The sequence below is a fragment of the Bombina bombina genome, chromosome 5, assembly GCF_027579735.1.
Source record: "Bombina bombina isolate aBomBom1 chromosome 5, aBomBom1.pri, whole genome shotgun sequence".
Classification (NCBI taxonomy): Eukaryota; Metazoa; Chordata; class Amphibia; order Anura; family Bombinatoridae; genus Bombina; species Bombina bombina.
Window position 1 is genome coordinate 1,085,597,599 of NC_069503.1, and position 23,564 is coordinate 1,085,621,162.

At 37.7% G+C, this 23,564-nt stretch overlaps 1 protein-coding gene across 1 annotated transcript in view; it reads left to right on the forward strand.

Moving 5' to 3' along the window:
- TG (thyroglobulin) overlaps nucleotides 1–23,564 on the forward strand; it is a 535,242-nt gene that overhangs the window by 458,512 nt on the left and 53,166 nt on the right. Inside the window, exon 42 of the mRNA XM_053715949.1 lies at nucleotides 20,443–20,607. Within this exon, the coding sequence (XP_053571924.1) occupies nucleotides 20,443–20,607 (165 nt within the window). The remainder of the gene's footprint in view (nucleotides 1–20,442; nucleotides 20,608–23,564) is intronic.

The following is a 23,564-nucleotide window of genomic DNA, read 5'->3' on the forward strand; positions in this document are numbered from 1 at the left end:
AATAGGTTGTTTCTACATCTGTAGCTTAAACAAAAATTAGACTGCCCTTTGGGCAGGCTTATTGACTAGTAACACTTTAAATTTGAATACCTTCAGGTTCACAAAGTTTTACTAAAAGTACATATCCTCCCAGGCATTTGAGAAACTATACAAACTAAAGAAAAAAATCTGAAACTGTTGAGTCATCTCACACTTGAAGAGTAACGAAACATCAATATCTCCTATTTGTTTAGCTGCTGTGAAATCAGTTCTGATATTATCTCTATGATTTATTCTAAAAAAAAATCACATGTATGACATTATTGTTGTTATGTATGAGTTCTGAAACTATTGCACATTCTATTTACATTAAATACCATTTACATTTTGTTAAAGTGATAATTTCTATCACAAAACTATATCCATTCTGATTTATAATAGTTAATTACATATAAAACACATTAGAATGTAGGTAAATGGATAAGCTAGCATTTATGGAACAAAACATTTAAAGGGACAGTCAGATAATCCCTTTATTACCCATTCCCCAGTTTTACATAACCAACACTGTTATATTAGTCGTACTCCACGTTAGTCTCTTCAGTAGGGCAGTGGTGGCTTTAGAGCAGTTAGGAACTTGTGGAGTGGGCTCCACTGTGTTTTCCTAACAAGTTGCTGCCCTGGTATAGAAAGCCAGAGTAGGCTTACTCTATCCTTTCTTTTTTCCACAGGTCCCTGGAGGGAGTGGTGTCCTTCCATACCGTGAGAGCTGTCTTTCTGTCAGGACAGCTAGAGGTGCAGGTAAGTGCCTTTTGGCTTGATCTTGATCTTGAAGGAGGCTGGCACATTAAGGGTTAATCAGACAGAAAGGGGTTAACTCATTGCTCTTTAAGGGCTGCACCTTTATGGGACTCATATCCTGCATACAGGATAGTTTTTTATGGCAGAGGCAGGCACTATCGTTGTGAAAGGAGACTGGGGTTAACTTCTTTTATCAATAGGAAGATTAACCATATTGCAGGTTGGCATTAGTTTTATTAGAAAGAGGACATAATTGTGTTGCACATTTTTGTTATTGCATTCGTTGCTATACTACTCTATTGCGCTTTTCAGCGCCACAAGTGACTCCATATCATGAGGCTTCCTTTCCGGTCTAAAGTGTGCGCTCTTTCATAGTGCAGACGCAGCTTGAAAACCGGAGTTGTGTCCCACCTATTCCGCTCCTATTTTAGGTAGCAGAGCGGATTTTCAGCTTCACACTGTGGAAGTGAGCCCAGAGTCTCCCTCAGAGATCGGCCATCGCTCCTTCTGAGCAAGCAGGGTGATCGTAGGAGAGGGTAGGCACCTCAGTGTTATGGTTGAGGTGTAGAGGGGCTTATTTAAATTATTTTCATTAAAATTTAACACTTATTTCTGTGGGATCATTTTTCTCGCTAGTGACACAGGGGGCACGTTGTTTGCTGTCGTTCTCTTAACGGGACAGTACATTTTTTTTAAATTTTTTTGTTTTGTTTTTTTCTGCATTATGGATCAGGTTGCTACTTCCATGGAAAGATGCCCAATCTGTGCAGTTAACCCAATTGTGCCATCCTTGCCCTTTTGTTCCCCATATATAGAAATAACTCTAAAGAATAAAGATAGAATTTTTGTTTCTGAGCCAACAGTCTCTCAGGATGATGCTGTGCAGGCAATGCCACAGTTTTCTCCTCAGTCGTCCCTGGCCTTAATGGCGTCACATGCCGTGCCCAGCGGTTCCTCTCATTCTTCTTGGGGAGTTTATTTGCAAGCAGAGATTGCTGCCCAGGTATTTTCTGCGGTATATGCGGTATTGGCTGCCATTCCCATGCTACAGGGAAAACGCAAGAGGAAAATTAGAGATTCAGATAGCAAGGTTTCTGTTCCAGTTTCTGCTACTCAAATTGCTCTTTCTCATAAGTCTGATGAGGAAGATACGTCGGTAGCCTCTGAGGGTGAAATCACCAGATTCGGACAGTATAATTCCTTTATCTGATGCTGAAATTGTATCCTTCAGATTTAAGCTTGAACACCTCTGTGTACTATAAAAGAAGGTTTTGGCTTCTCTGGATGACTCAGATTCTCCTTCCATTAACAACCCTATTAAATCTGATAAGCTTAATATATACTTTTATGTTCCTTCCTCGGTGGAGGTCATTCCTGTACCAGACCGTGCCACAGAGATTATAGCAAAGTAATGGGATAGGCCTGGGATTCCTTTTCCCCCATCTCCTGTCTTTAAGAAGATGTTTCCTGTTGCTGACTCCATTAAAGGGTTGTGGCAAATGGTACCTAAAGTAGAAGGGGCCATTTCTACTCTGGCTAAGAGAACTACTATTCCTATTGAGGACAGCTGCTCCTTTAAGGATCCAATGGACAAAAAGCTGGAGGCTTATTTGAAGAAAATGTATGTTCATCAAGGTCTCTAATAGCAACCTGCAGTGTGTATTGCCACTGGGACTAGTGTGGTAGCCTATTGGTTCGACACCTTGTCTGAGTCTCTTCAGGTGGAGACTCCTTTAGAAGAAATCCAAGATTGGATTATGGCTCTTAAGTTGGCCAATTCCTTTATTACTGATGATTCCTTGCAGGTCATTAAATTGGGAGCCAAAATATCTGGTTTTGCTGTGTTAGCACGCAGAGCATTGTGGTTGAAATATTGGTCAGCTGATGTCTCTTCTAAGTCTAAGCTTCTGACGATTCCTCACAAGGGTAAGACCTTGTTTGGACCTGGATTGGCAGAAATTATTTCTGATATTACGGGTGGGAAAGGGTCTTTCCTCCCACAAGACAAGAAGAATAGACCGAAAGGACGTCAGAGTAATTTTCGTTCTTTTCGTAACTCCAGAGGAAAGTCTTCCCTTCCTCTTCCAAGCAGGAAAAGGCCAAGTCTTCTTGGAAGCCCTCCCAGTCTTGGAAAAAGGGGAAGCAATCAAAGAAACCAGCAGCTGACTCTAAGTCAGCATGAAGGGTTTGCCCCCGATCCGGGATCGGATCTAGTGGGGGCAGACTATCTCAGTTTTCTCAATCCTGGATATGAGATGTTCCAGAACCCTGGGCTGTGGATATAGTATCCCAGGGTTACAAATTGGAGTTCAAAACCTTAAGATTATCTGTAGACCAGATAAAAAGAGAGGCGTTCTTGAAATGTGTTCAGAATATTTCTTCCCTGGGAGTAATTGTTCCAGTTCCAGTTCAGAAACAGGGGCTAGGTTTATATTCCAATCTGTTTGTAGATCCCACAAATGAGGGAACTTTCAGACCTATTTTAGACCTGAAATGTCTAAACAAGTTTCTCAGAGTATCGGCTTTCAAGATGGAGACTATAGGTTCCATTCTTTCTTTGGTGCAAGAGGGTCAGTTTATGACGACCATAGACCTAAAGGATGCGTACCTTCATGTTCCCATTCACTGGGATAAACACAAATTTCTGAGATTTGCTTTTCTGGACAACCTGTCAGGGTGCCAGGAATCAGACTGAGACAAGAAGTGCAAAAATTATCACACCTTTATTAATAACAAAAAATATTAAAAAGTTCACAAGTCAAATGACAAGCCAGGAATCAAAACCAGAGCTGGTAGTCAGACGAGCCGAGTCAGGAGCCAAAGCGAATAGTCAGATGAGCCGAGTCAGGAGCCAAAGCGAGTAGTCAGATGAGCTGGAATCAGGAACAAGGAGAACAGCAGAGTCAGGAAAAAGCCAGGGATCAGGAACCAGAAGGAACATCAGACAGCCAGGTAATACACAGGATCTGGAACTCACAAACAGGTCTGAGACAATGCAAGAGCAAAGCATACTGAACAGAGGCCCTTTAAATAATAAGTGATGACATCACAATTCTGAGACTGCAACCTGTCTCACACGGATGATGTACACCAGTCTGGCCATAAAAGGGCATGCAGGAAATGAGCAGCATCACACACTATGCACCAGAGTCAGCAAGAGAGGTGAGTAAAATGGTTGCCAGCAGCACATGGCAAACAAAGCAGGTAAAAAACCCTGACACAACCATTTTCAGTTTGTGGCTCTACCGTTTGGCCTTGCCATAGCTCCCAGAATGTTCTCAAAGGTTCTGGGGGCTCTCTTGGCAGTGATCTCAGGGAATTGCAGCGGCACCCTACCTGGTTGACCTATTGGTTCAGGCGTCATCTTTTCCACATGCAAGATATCACACAGAGATCTTGTTGTCTTTTCTACATTCCCACGGTGGAAAGTGAATCTGGAAACGAGCTCCCTTGTTCCAGCTACAAGGGTAGTCTTCTTAGGGACTATAATAGATTCTCTATCAATGAAAATTATTTAGACGGAGGTCAGAAGATCCAAGATCCTTTCCTCTTGTCTCTCTCTTCAGTCTACTGCTCGACCATTAGTGGCTCAGTGTATGGAGGTAATCGGTCTGATGGGGGCTTCCATGAACATCATTACCTTTGCTCGATTCCATCTGAGAGTTTTACAGTTTTGCATGCTCAGACAATGGAATGGGGATTATGCGGATCTGTCTCAGAGGATAGATCTAGACCAGTCGACAAGAGACTCTCTTCCATGGTGGTTTTCTCAGGAACTTCTTCCTGAGGCCTTCCTGGATGATTGTGCCCACGGACGCCAGTCTGCTGGGCTGGGTAGCAGTCTGGGACTTGTTGAAGGCACAGGGACTTTGGACTCAGGAAGAGTTTGCTCTCCCCATCAACATCCGGGAGTTGAGAGTGGTTTACAATGCTCTGATGGCTTGGCCTCAGTTGTCCTTAGCCCAGTTTATCAGATTTCATTCAAACAACATAACCTCAGTGGCTTACATCAACCACCAGGGAGGAACTCAGTGTTCCTTAGTCAGGAAGGAGGTGTCTCTGATTATTCAGTGGGTGGAAGCTCACTATTGCTGTCTATCTGCCATCCACATTCCAGGAGTGGACAACTGGGAAATGGATTTCCTGAGCAGACAGACTTTTCATCCCGGGAAGTTGGAACTCCATCCGGAGGTGTTCTCTAACTTAACCCTCAAATGGGGGGTGCCGGAGTTGGATCTGATGGCGTCTCTGCAAAATGCCAAGCTTCCAAGGTACGGATCAAGGTCAAGAGATCCACAGGCCACTCTGATGCTCTGGCGTTTCCTTGGGATTTCAGGCTGGCATACCAGTTTCCTCCATTTGCTCTCCTTCCTTGAGTCATTGCTCATATCAAACAGGAGAGAGCGTTGGTGATTCTAATAGCCCCTGCATGGCCTCGCAGGATATGGTATGCAGACCTAGTGGAGATGTCATCTCTCCCACCATGGAGACTGCCTCTGAGGAAAGACCTGCTGATTCAGGGTCCCTTCTTTCACCCAAATCTCGTTTCTCTGAAGCTGACTGCTTGGAGATTGAACACTAAGTTCTGTCTAAGCGTGATTTTTCGGAGTCATCATTGATACCATGATTCAGGCTCACAAGCCTGTTACGTGAAAGATTTATCATAAGATATGGCGTAAATATCTTTATTGGTGTGAATTCAAGGGCTACTCTTGGAGTAGGGTTAGGATTCTGAGAATTTTTTCTTTTCTCCGGGATGGCCTGGAGAAAGGTTTGTCAGCTAGTACTCTGAAGGGTCAGATTTCTGCTTTATCTATTTTTCTACATAAGCGTCTGGCGGACGCTCCAGATGTGCAATCTTTTTGTCAGGCTTTGGTGTTTAAGTCTGTTGCTCCTCCTTGGAGCCTTAACCTTGTTCTTAAAGTTTTAGAGCAGGCTCCGTTTGAGCAATTGCATTCCATAGATATTAAGTTGTTATCTTGGAAGGTTTTGTTTCTTATTGCTATTTCTTCTGCTCAGAGAGTCTCGGAACTCTCAGCTTTGCAGTATGATTCGCCCTATCTTATCTTTCAAGCTGATAAGGCAGTTCTTCGTGCTAGGGTAGGTTTCCTTCCCAAAGTGCTTTCGGACAGAAATATTAATCAGGAAATTGTTGTTCCTTCTTTATGTCCTAATCCTTCTTCTCACAAAGAACATTTATTGCACAACTTTGATGTTGTACGTGCTTTAAAATTTTATTTACAGGCGACTAAGCATTTTTGCCAGTCTTCTGCCCTGTTTGTTTGTTTCTCTTGGAAACGTAAAGGTCAGAAAGCTACTGCTACTTCTCTGTCTCTCTGGTTGAGAAGTATAATTTGTTTTGCTTATGAGACTGCTGGACAGCAGCCTCCTGAGAGAATTACGGCTTATTCCACTAGGGCTGTCTCCTCATCTTGGGCATTCAAAAATGAGGCTTCTGTGGAACAGATTTGCAAGGCTGCAACTTGGTCTTCTCTGCATACATTTTCCAAATTATACAAACTTGATACTTGTGGTGGTGCCTTCTGTTTAGGTCTGCCTGTCTTTTCCCTCCCTATTCATCTGTGTCCTCTAGCTTGGGTATCGGTTCCCAACAGTAAGTGATGAAGCCGTGGACTCACCATATCTTAGGAAAGAAAACAAAATGTACGCTTACCTGATAAATGTCTTTCTTTCCGGATATGGTGAGTCCACGGCCCCGCCCTTTATTTCAAGACAGTTGATTTTTTCTAAACTTCAGTCACCTCTACACCTTGTGTTACACATTTTTTCTCAATTTACCTTAAGTCTAATTACTCTGGTTTTTGGGTAGAGGAGTGATACTTAACAGCTTAGCTATGGTGCTCTTTGCCTCCTCCTGCTGGCCAGGAGTGATATTCCTAACAGTAGGTGATGAAGATGTGGATTCACCATATCCGAAAAGGAAGAAATTTATCAGGTAAGCATAAATTTAGTTTTTTACCTCTGTGATTGCCTTGAATCTAAGTCTCTGCAGACTGCCCCCTTGTTTCAGTTCTTTTGACAGACTTACATTTTAGACAATCAGTGCTCACTCCTAGTTAACTCCATGGGAGTGAAGCCAATGTTATCTATATGACACACATGAACTAGCGCTGCAAAATGTCCTGAGATAAGAGGCGACCTTCAAGGTCTTAGAAATTAGCATATGAGCCTACCTAGGTTTAACTTTCAACAAAGAATACCAATAGAACAAAGCAAATCCGATGATAAAAGTAAATTGGAAAGTTGTTTAAAACTGTATGCTCTATCTGATTCATGAGTTTCATGTCCCTTTAATAAAGAGAAAATAATGCCCATAAACAGACAGCTTTTATTTATTTTTTATTTTTTAAATAATGCTATTAAAGAGGACATGATACATTATCAAGTACATGTAACTATACCTTACATAACAACAAAGATATATTCAATACAAACATAATACATTTAACAAACAAGACTTTAAAAAGAATAAAATAATTGTCTATCTTGTGAAAAAATAAATAAATCATATGATACTCTGGGAATATACTCTCTTATAGGCAGTGGCATTGAAAGGTCTCTATATATTCTGGGCTAGCCCTAACCTTATTGTAGGATCGATATTGCAATATAGCGACCATGCTAACTTGTGAATGTATTACAAGTTGAAAGTAAACACATAGGGGTCGATTTATGAAAGTGAGGACGGACATGATCCGCTGTAGCGATCATGTCCGCCGCACATCAATAAATGCCAACAGCATACACTGGCGGCATTTATCATTGCACAAGCAGTTCTGGTGAACTGTTTGTGCAATGCTGCCCTCTGCAGATTTGCGGCCGCTAGCAGGGGGTGTCAATCAACCCGATCGTATGCGATCGGACGGATTTCTGTCAGCCGCTTCAGGCTCACCTCCTGTTTCCAGCGAGTTTGAAGGCTCGCACGGAAACAGCTGCATCAAGCTCCATTCGGAGCTTGATGAATCTGCCCCAAAGTACCGAGCATAATCTAAATTTGCACTAGTCGGATTAACGTGACTGAAGACCAACTATCATTAAGGGTTGGTGCTAAAAATAAATGTGCACCAAACACAACATAAAATACATTAAAATAAAGTGTTACACTCATTTATACACTAAATAATACAAATTATTCATATAAATATTAATATATATATATATATATATATATATATATATATATATTTATAATGGTTAAATGTTCTATGGTATATGATAAGGTGTTTTAATGGAAAGGGCTATATTGTGTGTATATCTAGCTATCCATCTATATATATATATATATATATATATATATATATATATATATATATATATATATATATATATATATATATATATATATATATAGGTATAAATATGTGTATATATATATATATATATATGTGTATACATGTGTATTTATAAATGTATATGCATACACATATAAACACATCTATACACACACACACACACTTTGGAGCCCTTTCCACTCAAATACCTGAAAAATTGAAAATGCCTTTTTATTCAGTTTTAATATTTAATATTTGTTTTACTGTGTACTGTGATTACTGTAAATATTTCACATTCCATTGTTCTTCACATAAGGGAATACGTTCTAAGTATTTCTAAATATATATTGCTATATATTGTATACTATATATCTGTATATGCCTATACCTGTATATATTTATATAGATATATAGGTATAGATATATATTTTACAAAAAAAGTAATCATATATATATATATATATATATATATATATATATATATATATATAGTTAAAAAAATGTTCTTCTATGTAAAGAACATTGGAATGTATGAATAATTCACGTCAGGGTGAGCACAGTGTTTTGTGGTGGTGATATCCGAAGTCCTGAAGTTAGCGTGTGTCGGTTTCCGCTTGGGCGGAATCCATATACTTTCAACTTTTAATATGTGCATTAAAATTTTTGTTCCAGCAGTATTTGCGCTTGAGTGAAAGGTCTAAATAGTACCCCACTCTCTGCTGTGTCTTCATTACCTTTGTTAGCCCCACAAATATTACGTTCCAGAGCAACCATTGCTTATAAATCTCAGTAAAGTGATGTTTTATGACTTGAATATATTGTATGGTATAAAGAGAAGACCGGTATTGTTTCCATTGCTCTTGTAAACTGTGCAAACGGTGGTCACATAAAAATAGAATGGCTATTGAAATTTTCTTAGTTTAATAGAATTTCCACATAGGAGCAATGTTTGGACAAGCTTACTATGTAAAGATGAGCCATGCTCTTGGCAGCCCTTCAGACAAGTGATAGACAAATAACTATCAGCCAGATTACGAGTTTTGTGTTATGAGCGGCTCGGTACTAACGTGCAAGTTATTTCCACCGCTCACCTACCTATAGCGCTGCTATTACAGGTTTGCAAAAACCCGGCGTTAGCAGGCATCATGTGAGCGTTGAGCAAAATTGAGCTCCATACCGCACTCAAATACCAGCGCTGCTGTGAGCTGGTTTTATTTGCTCGTGCATGATTTCCCCATAAACATCAATGGGGAGAGCTGGCTGAAAAAAAGCCTAACAATCAAGCGTAAAGCTCCGTAACGCAGCCCCATTGATTCCTATGGGGAAAGAAAATTTATGTTTACACCTAACATAAACCCCGAGTGTAAACACCCCTAATCTGCCGCTCCCGACATCGCCAACACCTACATTACACTTATTAACCCCAAATCTGCTGTCCCCGACATCGCTGACACCTACATTACACTTATAAACCCCTAATCTGCCGCCCCCGACACTGCCGCCACCTACCTACACTTATTAACCCCTAATCTGCTGCCCCAATGTTGTCGCTACCTACATTACACTTATTAACCCCTAATCTGCCATCCCCGCCGTCACTATACTAAAATTATTAACCCCTAAACCTACATAAAAATTACTATCATTAACTAAATAATTCCTATTTAAAACTAAATACTTACCTATAAAATAAACCCTAATATAACTAATAGTTACATTGTATCTAGCTTAGGTTTTATTTTTATTTCACAGGCAAGTTTGTATTTATTTTAACTATGTAGAATAGTTACTAAATAGTTATTAACTATTTACTAACTACCTATCTAAAATAAATACAAATTTACCTGTAAAATAAAACCTAACCTGAGTTACACTAACACCTAACCTTACACTACAATTAAATAAATTACATTAATTAAATACAATTTACTAAATTACAAAAAAAACACTAAATTACACAAAATAAAAAAGAAATTATCAAATATTTAAACTAATTACTCCTAATCTAATAGACATATCAAAATAAAAAAGCCCCCCCAAAATAAAAAAAAAAACCCCTAGCCTAAACTAAACTGCCAATAGCCCTTAAAAGGGCCTTTTGCGGGGCATTGCCCCAAAGAAATCAGCTCTTTTACCTGTAAATAAATATACAAACAACTCCCCAACAGTAAAACCCACCACCCACACAACCAACCTCCCCAAATAAAATCCTATCTAAAAACCCTAAACTCCCCATTGGGCATTTGAATGGGCATTGCCCTTAAAAGGGCATTTAGCTATTTTTCCGCCCAAACCCTATGCTAAAAATAAAACCCACCCAATAAACCCTTAAAAAAACCTAACACTAACCCCCGAAGATCCACTTACAGTTTTTGAAGACCGGACATCCATCCTCAACGAAGCGGCAGAAGTCCTCATCCAAGCGGGCCGAAGTGTTCATCCAAGTCTTCATCCAGACGGCTGATTGGAACAGTCAATAGAATGCGAGCTCTATCCTATTGGCTGATTGGATCAGCCAATAGGATTGAAGCTCAATCCTATTGGCTGATTGCACCTTTAATTCCGATTGGCTGATAGAATTCTATCAGTCAATCGGAATTCAAGGGACATCATCTTGGATGACGTCCCTTAAAGGAACCTTCATTCTTCGTTAGCTGTCGGAAGAAGAGGATGCTCCACGCAGGATGTCTTGAAGATGGAGCCGCTCCGCGCCGGATGGATGAAGATAGAAGATGCCGTCTGGATGAAGACTTCTGCCGACTTGGATGAAGACTTCGGCCCGCTTGGATGAAGACTTCTGCTGGCTTTGATGAGGACTTCTGCCACTTCGTTGCAGCTAAACCTGCAAGACTCGTAATACCAGCGGTAGTGAAAAAGAGCCATAACACTGCTTTTTCACCCATAACGCAAAACTCGTAATCTAGCCATATAATAGGTGTGAGCTAAGAATTTTAAATAATCTTGCAGGGGTTAAACACATAATTATATACAAGCAATAGTATGATAATAAACTTCTTACACATTATAGCAAAGCGTTCTAAAATGCACACATTTTATCCAACTATTCATCTTAAAACAAACGTTTATCAAGCAGCAATAATTTTAAGATGCAATAAAGACAACTCTAATTAATTTAATCTAGAACTAGTCAGCGATTAAAGGGATAGTAAAGTCCAAATTAAACTTTCATGATTCAAATAGGGCATGTAATTTTAAACAACTTTCTAATTTACTTTTATCATCAAATTTGCTTTGCTCTTTTGTTATTCTTATTTAAAAGCTAATCCTAGGAACGCTCATATGCTAATTTCTTAATGCATTTGACAGTTTTTCACATCTACAGGGCGTTAGTTCATGTGCTTCATATAGATAACACTGTGCCCATGCACGTGAAATTATTTAAGAGTCAGCACTAATTGCCTGTCTGTCAAACAATCTGAGATAAGGAGGCAGTCTGCAGAGGCTTAGATACCAGGTAATTACAGTGGTTAAAAGTATATTTCTATAACAGTGTTGGATTTGGAAAACTGGGGAATGGTAAATAAAGGGACTATCTATCTTTTTAAACAAAAACATTGTTGGTGTTTACTATCCCTTTAAGTGAGTTCCCTTTTAATTGTAAATGGTCATATTATACTTACTCATGTTACATCTGATGATATGGCCATTAAAAACTGAGTACTTATACAACTGATTATTGCACAATAAATTTGAATATTTTGAAATTCATGTTTTACGGTCAGGTTCACAAAGTTTTACTAAAAGTACATATCTTCCCAGGGATTTTAGAAACTCTACAAACTAAAAATAAAATGATGAAACTGTTGAGCCATCTCACACTTGAAGTGTAATAAAACATAAATATCTCTTATTGGTTTAGCTACTTTGAAATCAGTTAAGATATATCTATGATTTATTCTAAAAAAAAATAATAATAATCACATTTATGACATTATTTTTTTATAGATGAGTTATGAAACTATAGTTAGGCAGTTAAATCATGCACTCAGTATACATTGAATACCTTTTACATTTTGTTAAAGTGATCATTTCTATCACAAAAATATATCCCTTCTGATTCACAATAGTTAATTACATATAAAACATATTAGAATGTGGGTAAATGAATAAGATAGTATGAATGGAACAAAACATTTAAAGGGACAGTCTACTTCAGAATTTTTATTATCAACACGGTTATATTAATATACTTTTTACCTCTGTGAGAACCTTATATCTAAGCCTCGGCAGAAAGCCCTTTTATTTCAGTTCTTTTCACAGACTTGTATTTTAGCCAATCAGTGCTGACTCATAAATAACTCCACAGGAGGGAGCACAGCTATCTATATGGCACACAAAAGGAAAGTATAAAGAGAGGGAAGGGACCAACTCTTGTGAAGAATACACTTATCGCACTCTTTGGGTTGAGAGAAAAAGAATTCAGCTGAACAGCTGATTAAAGTATACAACTTGTCATAGAATAAAGAAAATGTGGGTTCAATTACTTCTAGCTAAGTTAGCAAGCGAGTGAAATACCATGTTACTAGTAATCTGGCCCTTGATACATTAAAAAAAATGTAACAAATAAACCAATAAATGCTTGTGCTGAATACAAATGTTATCTATTAATTGCAGTTGGAGGAAGTGGCTGGTTTTGTTGAGAAAATGAGGGCTAAAAATACTGATTATTTTCCATAGATAATGTATTTTGCAACACAGGTTGTCTTAATAGCTTGGGGGCCAGAGCATCATTTGTGGATATCACATTAGTTAAAGCTTGATACTTAAAGGGACAGCAATTCATTTTTCTAAATTTTGTGTATGAAACAGATGTTATAACGAAATTATTATGACTCCATTCCCTATGAAATGAAGATATTGACAAACTGTAGGTCATTCTCAATATTTAGTTTAATTACTTTGGACTTGATTATCTAAAGTTCATTATAGTATCACAAATGTTGTAAAGGTGCAAAAGAGTTAAGAGAGGTGAAGGAACCAACTCTTATTCAGAATAGACATATATAGCCCTCTAGGCTTAAAAATCATGCAGCTAATTTAGCTGACAAAAATAAACAACTAGTAGCAAGTATGAAAATGTGGGATTGATTAATATAAAACATAACTTTTATTAAGTCTTAAAATAATATAATGTACATTTAAAAACACTCTTAGGTACCTGAATACATGAATTGTAGTTAAATGTTATCAAGTGGAGTGAATTATCAAAAGTGTATACCAAAATTAAACAGAAAGCTAGTTTAGCAATGTCTAATATATCTGGCAGCTCTGAGATGTACTTAACATGGTACCAATGCTGTTCAGCATAAACACATTTTGTATGACAGCATAAGTAATGGCTTTACCTACAGTGCAAGGAAGAACCAGTGTTGTGCATATGAACAGGCAGTGAATGGAACCATAATGGTAATTGTTAAAGGGACAGTCAACATCAGAATTTTTGTTGTTTAAAAAGAAGGAAAATCCCTTTATTACCCATTCCCCACTTTTGCATAACCAACACTGTTATATAAATACACCTTTTACCTCTGTGATTAACTTGTATCTAAGCCTCTTCAAACTGCCCCCTTATTTCAGTTCTTTGGACAGACATGCATTTTAGCCAATCAGTGCTCACTCCATGGTAACTTCACGTGCATGAGTTCAGTGTTATCTATATGAAACACATGAACTAATGCCCTCTAGTGGTCAAATGCATTCAGATTAGAGGCAGTATTCAAGGTCTAAGAAATTAGAATATGAACCTCCTAGGTTTAGCTTTCAACTAAGAATACCAAGAGAAGAAAGCAAAATTGGTGATAAAAGTAAATTTGAAAGTTGTTTAAAAGTACATTTCCTATTTAAATCCTGAAAGTTTTTTTTTGGACTTGACTGTCCCTTTAAGGATTCAAAAATGGTGTCCCAAAGTGTTATAGATTACCTTGTGTAAAACACACCGTAAATGCACAGTAAAGTATGCCCAATAGTTAGGCTAAATATAGCGTGTTGTGAGCGTTTACGAGGTGTGTCTCCAAATGAGGTTAATCTCACATGGGGATCACAGAATCCTAATTGTGCAGTAATGTGGTAGTAGTAAAAAGTATAAAGCAGAGTAGGGCTGTCTGTTTGAAATCTCTGGTTAATTATAAAAAGGTCCCCTAATTGCCCCCAAAATAAAGTGTACAAATTCCATGTTAAAAATAAAAAAATATCATCATCTTTAATTCATAAAAAAAAATGACTAAGCAAAGCAGTTTTATGGGCTTAATGTGAGCGGGTGTGGGATGTTAGAAAACTAACGGCACTGAAAAGTGCCTTTACATTGCGGTCTATGGGGAACTGTGTGTTCTCTTTAAATATATATGTATATGCTTATATACATTTATATTTATGTTAATGTGTGTATATACATATATAAACACATAAATATATAAGCATATACATATATATTTAATATTTGCTGCCCATCGCTGCTCAACTTACCCCCTTCACTGTGCTAGGTTCTCAGCCGTGTCTGACGGCATAAGAACAAGGCTCCCATTAAAGCCTATGGAAGCGCACACTCGTGAGCGCAAAGCTGCCATGCAATGCAAACGCGAGGTCATGTTCGCATTGCACTTTACTTTTACATTTGCTTGCCCTGATATTACTGAGTGGATCGCAATATTGTACTTGCGAAAGCAAGATTTTGCGCTCAACTCGTAAACTAGCTCAATATATTTTCAGATCTAAAAAATGCATAGTGCATTGTAAGTAAACATTGTTTGAAAATATGCCCCCTCCTCACTAAAGATATTTGCTTTAATTTGCAACTTTTTAAAAAATCTAAGATAGCGAGGCCTATTCTTTTCTACAGAAGCCTCATCACATATCATCTGTACTGCGAGAGACAGCCTATTTTTTTTAGAACATTTTACCTGGCATGAACTTTAGTGAGACTGAAGAGATGAATTAAAGCTCATCGGATGTAGCAATCCTTTGATCTTTAGGCCCCTTTTGGCATCCAGTGCTAGTTCTTCTACAGTAGTATGAATGTATACAAGAATCTAATCAACATTATGAGACTGGGAAAGGGAGGAACATAGTATACGCTCTTTTAGTGTTAACCATGTTTAGATCTGCTGACTTATCCAAATGACAACAATGTATAAGGAAATTAGGAAATAACTGATGTCTCAAACCAAATCATCAGAGGTCAGACTTCAGAAACTCATCAGAGAGATAGTAGAATAATCCATGAACAGGCCGGGGATAAGTACCATAAGAGACATCCAAAACCAAGAGTCAAAACAGGAGAATGAGACAAGGGGGCCTATCTATCAAGCTCCGTACGGAGCTTGACGGCCCGTGTTTCTGGCGAGTCTTCAGACTCGCCAAAAACAGCAGTTATGAAGCAGCGGTCACAAAGACCGCTGCTCCATAACCTGTCTGCCTGCTCTGAGCAGGCGGACAGACATCGCCGGAAATCAACCCGATCGAGTACGATCGGGTTGATTGACACCCCCTGCTGGCGGCCGATTGGCCGCGAGTCTGCAGGAGGCGGCGTCTGGTGAGCTGCTGGTGCAATGCTGAATACGGAGAGGCGCTGTGTTAGCGATATGCATTCCTAACAGCTAGGGTGAGTGTAACGCTGTTTTTTGTAAAGGTAAATCCTAGCGTTTGTTATACGCATAGGTTTACCATCACTTTAAGCTAAAAACTTTGCAATGGTTAGGGCCAAGAGGACAGATCAGGAACAGGAACGCTTCAGTCTTCATACGGAATAACCAAGTACTGAATGGAAGTCTGAGATAACCTTTTAACATCTTCCATTCAGGCTTGGCGCCAGAAACAAAGCCAGGGTCACTTCTGATTATAAAAGTACAAAAGGCGCTAAGCTAGTGCACTCGCCTCCAATTGTCCAGAGAGACAGGCCGCACTAAGCCAAAGCTCCCTAAGCGTGGCCCCTGGGCCTCACATCAGCAGCAACAGCTTATAGCTCCGGGTCCACCATCAGAGACATTTCCGTGCATTACCCTATTATCTGGAGCTGAGTTTAACTATGTGTTTAACCTCTTTGCAGAGATTAAACACAGATATATGCAAACAATAATTGAAATAAAATGATATAACATATAATTACTTTTTTTCACTTTTATTCCTCTTTAATATCCCAAATGACTAGTGCTAATTCTGGGGGGGGGGGGTGCTTTAATCAGTGCTGATTACTAGATAACTCTACGGGAGTGAGCACAATGTTCATGGCACACATGAACTAGCACTGTCTAGCTGTGAAAAAGTAAAAATGCACTGAGTTAAGAGGTGACCTTATGAGCCTACCTAGGTTTAGCTTTTAACAAAGAATACTTAGAGAACAAAGCAAATTTGTTGATAAAAGTAAATTGGAAAGTTTTTTAAAATTGCATGCCCTATCTGAATCATGACATTTTAAAGGGACACTGTACCCAAAATTTTTCTTTCGTGATTCAGATTGAGCATGAAATTTTAAGCAACTTTCTAATTTACTCCTATTATCAAATTTTCTTCATTCTCTTGGTATCTTTATTTGAAATGCAAGAATGTAAGTTTAGATGCTGGCCCATTTTTGGTGAACAACCTGGGTTGTCCTTGCTGATTGGTGGATAAATCCATTCACCAATAAAAAAGTGCTGTCCAGAGTACTGAAACCAAAAAAAAGCTTAGATGCCTTCTTTTTCAAATAATGATAGCAAGAGAACGAAGAAAAATTGATAATAGGAGTAAATTAGAAAGTTGCTTAAAATTGCATGCTCTTTCTGAATTACAAAAGAAAAAATTTGGGTACAGTGTCCCTTTAACTTTAACTAAGCTGTCCCTTTAATGCTTTTAACACTGCTCATAAAAATAACATTTCAATTACAAAGCGGCTCTTGCATAAGGCTCATTCTTAAAGCAACACTGAACCCAATTCTTTCTTTCGTGATTCAGATAGAGCATGGAATTTTAAGCAACTTTCTATTTTACTCCTATTATCAAATTTTCTTCATTCTCTTGGTATCTTTATTTGAAAAAGCAGGAATCTAAGCTAAGGAGCTGGCCCATTTTTGGTTCAGCACCCTGGATAGTGCTTGCTGATTGGTTACTACATTTAGCCACCAATCAGCAAGTGGTACCCAGGTGCTAAACCAAAGATGGGCCGGCTCGTAAGCTTACATTCCTGCTTTTTCAAATAAAGATACCAAGATAATGAAGACAAATTGTGGGTTCAGAATCCCTAATCTAATACTCTCCATATTTGTGTCTCTGATTAACAATCTGCACAAAACAGTGTCTTATTACTGCTCACAGAAGTTTCTAGATAATTAAAGGCATGGAATGTTATTGATGGCCTGAAGTTAACCCCTTGGTTGTTAGAGGTTTGAAATGCACCCAAAGGGATAAAGTGATGTTAAACAGTAAATACAATCTTGATATGATGATGTATTCAAAGCAAATTCGCCTTAGAATAATATGTAGATGCATTTTTTTAAATTATATTAGTTGTTTAAATCATAAAGATGTATCTGTAAAGGTTTACTTTCTATAAAGTACTTAAGATTCTATAAAGTAATAGGTGCTGCCATGTTTAAACTAGTTTTCTATTTATCTCTGTGCAAACAATGCTGTGTGGAATTCCTTTTAGATTATCCTATGTTCTACACAAGCTTGTTTGGGCAATCTCTTTTATTGCATGTGTTACATATACCCCTAATTGTCTTCAGCAGGGAAAAAAGATAAGGGGCAACCTAAACGGACAAAAAAACAACATTTTTCTTTTGTAATTCAGCTATAGCATACAACTTTAAACAACCTTTTAATTTACTTCTATTATCAAATTTGATTAATTCTTTGGTATCATTTGTTGAAAACATCAGATGAAACAATGACAGGAGGCATAAATGATCAGCCACCAATCAGCAGCTAGCGTCCAGTAGTGCTTTGGAGCCTACTTAAGTATGCTTTTGAACAAAGGATACCAAGAGTATGAAGCAAATTAGATAATAGAGGTAAGTTAGAAAGGTAGGTAAAATTGTTTTTTCTGAATCATGAAATAAACATTTTATGTTTTATGTCCCTTTTTATAGGGACAGTCTACAATAGAATCTTTATTGGTTTAAAAGATGGATAATCCCTTTATTACCCATTCTCAACTAATGTACTTTTTACCTCTGTGATTACGTTGTATCTAAGGGGCCTATCTATCAAGCTCCGTATGGAGCTTGTGGGCTCGTGTTTCTGACGAGTCTTCAGGCTCGCCAGAAACAGCAGTTATGAAGCAGCGTTCTAAAGACTGCTGCTCCATAACCCTGTCCGCCTGCTCTGAGCAGGCGGACAGACATTGCCGGAAATCAACCCGATCGAGTACGATCGGGTTGATTGACACCTCCCTGCTGGCGGCCCGTTGGCCGCAAGTCTGCAGGGGGCGGCGTTGCACCAGCAGCTCTTGTGAGCTGCTGGTGCAATGCTGAATACGGAGAGCGTATTGCTCTCCGCATTCAGCGAGGTCTTGCGGACCTGATCCGGTCCGCAAGACCTTTAATAAATTGGCCTCTAAGCCTCTTCTGACAACCCCCTGATCACATGACTTTGTATTCATTACCTATTGACTTGCATTTAGTACTGTGTTGTGATAAATCTTAAATAACTCCTTGGGTGTGAACACATTGTTATCTATATGGCTCACATGAACTAGCAGTATCCTGTTGTGAAAAGCAAATACATTGTATTTGTGTACTAGTGTGTATTATTGTGTATTATTGTGTACTAGTGTGTGTTATTGTGTACTAGTGTGTATTATTGTGTATTATTGTGTACTAGTGTGTACTAGTGTGTATTATTGTGTACTAGTGTGTGTTATTGTGTATTATTGTGTATTATTGTGTACTAGTGTGTATTATTGCGTACTAGTGTGTATTATTGTGTATTATTGTGTACTAGTGTGTGTTATTGTGTATTATTGTGTACTAGTGTGTATTATTGTGTACTAGTGTGTGTTATTGTGTATTATTGTGTACTAGTGTGTACTAGTGTGTATTATTGTGTACTAGTGTGTATTATTGTGTATTATTGTGTACTAGTGTGTGTTATTGTGCATTAGTGTGTATTATTGTGTACTAGTGTGTGTTATTGTGTATTAGTGTGTACTAGTGTGTGTTATTGTGCATTAGTGTGTATTATTGTGTACTAGTGTATGTTATTGTGTATTAGTGTGTACTAGTGTGTGTTATTGTGTATTAGTGTGTATTATTGTGTACTAGTGTGTGTTATTGTGCATTAGTGTGTATTATTGTGTACTAGTGTGTGTTATTGTGTATTAGTGTGTATTATTGTGTACTAGTGTGTGTTATTGTGCATTAGCGTGTATTATTGTGTACTAGTGTGTGTTATTGTGTATTAGTGTGTATTATTGTGTACTAGTGTGTGTTATTGTGTATTAGTGTGTATTATTGTGTATTAGTGTGTCTTATTGTGTATTAGTGTGTATTATTGGGTGTTATTGTGTACTATTGTGTATTATTGTGTAATTTTGTGTACTAGTGTGTGTTATTGTGTATTAGTGTGTATTATTGGGTGTTATTGTGTACTATTGTGTATTATTGTGTATTATTGTGTACTAGTGTGTGTTATTGTGTATTAGTGTGTATTATTGTGTACTAGTTTGTATTATTGTCTATTATTGTGTATTAGTGTGTATTAGTGTGTATTATTGTGTACTAGTGTGTATTATTGTGTATTATTGTGTACTAGTGTGTATTATTGTGCATTAGTGTGTATTATTGTGTACTAGTGTGTATTATTGTGTATTATTGTGTATTATTGTGTACTAGTGTGTACTATTGTGTATTATTGTGTATTATTGTGTACTATTGTGTATTATTGTGTACTAGTGTGTACTATTGTGTACTATTGTGTATTATTGTGTATTATTGTGTACTATTGTGTACTAGTGTGTACTATTGTGTACTATTGTGTATTATTGTGTACTATTGTGTATTATTGTGTACTAGTGTGTACTATTTTGTATTATTGTGTACTATTGTGTATTATTGTGTACTATTGTGTACTATTGTGTACTATTGGGTACTATTGGGTACTATTGTGTATTATTGTGTACTATTGGTTACTATTGTGTATTATTGTGTACTATTGTGTATTATTGTGTACTATTGGGTACTATTGTGTATTATTGTGTATTATTGTGTACTATTGTGTATTATTGTGTACTATTGGTTACTATTGTGTATTATTGTGTACTATTGTGTACTATTGTGTATTATTGTGTACTATTGTGTATTATTGTGTACAATTGTGTTTTAGTAAATCCCCTTTAATATATTTATTCCTTATTCTCTATATATTCATTTGCTTCCAGGGAGGGTCTGCATTTTCTCCGGCGCTAGTCATCAGCGAGAGAAGAGCTCAGGAGCAACTTAACTTTTTGGCTAAGGAAGTTGGCTGCAATGCATCAGGCAGCAATGATGTCCTCACCTGCCTCCGCAGTATCGATGCCGATGTCATTAATGCTGCACAGACCAAGGTTTGTTATTTCTACTTTTTTATTTAAAAACTGTTATGTCAGACCTGAAATTAAATATATACTGCTTGATTAAAATGGTTATGAGAGCAATATAAAATTACTTTTTCTACTCAACAATTGCTAAAATTCATTTCTAAGCGACAATTTAATTCCCTATCACGCTTTTTTAAAGAAGTACAACATGAAACTAAAAGTAAATGAATCTAAACATTTTATTCCTCAAGCTAATTGGTACCCAGTGATTGCTGGATCAGTGTGGGATCTTCTTTATATCTCTCCCTAATTAGCCACAGCAAACTCGATGTGATAAAGGTACTAAGGAGGTTTTTTATGAACTATGTGCCTGGACTACAAAAAAATGCAAATTTTGCACACAAAATAGATAATTTTTTTGCATGCAGTGCTAATATATATTATGTATGATATATATATATATATATATATATATATATATATATATGTATGTAATTGGCAAGAGTCCATGAGCTAGTGACGTATGGGATCTACAATCCTACCAGGAGGGGCAAAGTTTCCCAAACCTCAAAATGCATATAAATACACCCCTCACCACACCCACAATTCAATTTTACAAACTTTGCCTCACTATGGAGGTGGTGAAGTAAGTTTGTGCTTGGTTTTCTTCTGTGATATGCGCTTCTCAGCATTTGAAGCCCGATTCCTCTCAAAGTACAGTGTTTGTCAGAGGGATGTGAAGAGAGTATCACCTATTGATTCTATGGTTTTCCTCACTGGAAATCTTTTCAAAGGTTCTGTTATCGGTCATAGAGATTCATCTCCTACCTCCCTTTTCAGATCGACGATGTACTCTCATATTCCATTACCTCGACTGATACTGTTTCTGTACTGGTTTGGCTGTCTGCTATATGCGGATGGGTGTCTATTGGTAAGTATGTTTTCATTACTTAAGACACTCTGAGCTATGGTTTGGCACTTTATGTATTAATATAAAGTTTTAAATATATATATTTTACTTATATTTGCCATGAGTCAGGTTTATGTATATTTCTTTTTGCAGACTATCAGTTTCAAAATTGGGAAACATATTTAGGAAGTTATTTTTTCTTACCTGGGGTATAGTCTTTTCTTCAAATTGACTGCTTTTTCTTTAATTTTCATGGGCAAAATTAGGCTTATGAGGTCGCAAAATGCTGATATTTATTACGTCATTCTTGGCGCAAGAATTTTTTTGGCGCGAAGGTAGGTTCGATGACGCAAATTTGTAATTTCCGGCGTCTTAGTTGACGCCAGATTTCCTTGCACAAGGTTGCGTCTCCTATGACACGTGTTGCGTCATTTCCGGATGTTGTTAGTGCCAACAAATTTCATTTTGCATTGTCCATCATACTTGGCGCCAAATAATTTAATTATTTAAACCCCACTTCCAATATGCCTCTTGCATTTTTTTATGCTCAGAGGGTTATCTACTTATCTCTTTAATATGGAATATATTTATTCCTTGTTAAAAGAGGTGTTGATTACTGGATATTGAGGAAACTACTCCTCTTCAAACTAAAACTAGTAAATGGTTAATTTCTGTTTATAAACCTCCTGTGGTTACTCCAGAGGTCTTTCAAGTTCCTGATGCTATTTCTGATATGATTTCAAAGGAATGGAATAGGCCTGGTACTTCTTTTATTCCTTCTTCTAGGTTTAAAAAGTTGTATCCTTTGCCAGCAGTTAGATTGGAGTTTTGGGGAAAAAAATCCCCAAAGTTGATGGGGCTATTTCTAATCTTGCCAAACGTACTACTATTCCTATGGAAGATAGTACTTCTTTTAAGGACCCTTTAGATAGGAAACTTGAATCTTATCTAAGGAAAGCTTATTTATTTTCTGGCTACATTCTTTGGCCTGCTATATCCATGGCTGATGTTGCAGCTGCATCAACTTTTTGGTTGGAAAGCTTAGCGCAACAGGAAACAGATTCTTATTTGTCTAGCATTGTTCGCTTGCTTCAACATGCTAATCATTTTATCTGTGATGCTATTTTTGATATCATCAATATTGATGTTAACTCTATGCCTTTAGCTATTTTAGCTAGAAGAGCATTGTGGCTCAAATATTGGAATGCTGACATGGTATCTAAGTCTAGATTACTATCTCTTTCTTTCCAAGGTAACATGTCACTGGGGGGGAAGGGAGTTTTTTTTACCGCAGGATAAAAGATCTAAGGGTAAATCTAAAGCTTCTAATCGTTTTCATTCTTTTTGACAGAATAAGGAACAGAAAGCCAATCCTTCCCCCAAAGAATCTGGTTCCAATTGGAAACCTTCTTCAAGTTGGAATAAATCCAAGCCTTTTAAGAAACCAAAGCCAGCCCCCAAGTTCGCATGAAGGTGCGGCCCTCATTCCAGCTCAGCTGGTGGGGGACAGATTAAAATTTTTCCAAAACATTATCAATGGATTCAGAGTATTGTCTCTCAAGGGTTTTGAATAGATTTCAGAGTAAGACCTCCTGTGAGAAGATTTTTTCTCTCACACGTTCCAGAAAATCCAGTGAAGGCTCAGGCTTTTCTAAAGTGTTTTTCAGATCTAGAGCTTTCAGGAGTATGCATACCATTTCCATTTCAGGAAGAGGGTCTGGGGTTTTATTCAAATCTATTCATTGTCCCAAAAAATGAAAATTAATTCAGGCCAGTTCTGGATCTGAAAATTTTGAATTGTTTTGTAAGAGTGCCAACTTTCAAAATGGTGACTATAAGGACTATTCTGCCTTTTGTTCAGCAAGATCATTATATGTCCACGATAGACTTACAGGATGCATATCTTCATATTTTGATTCATCCAGACCACTATCGGTTTCTGAGATTCTCTTTTCTAGACAAGCATTACCAATTTGTCGCTCTTCCATTTGGCCTAGCAACAGCTCCAAGAATTTTTTTCGAAGGTTCTCGGTGCCCCACTCTCTGTAATCAGAGAACAGGGTATTGCGGTGTT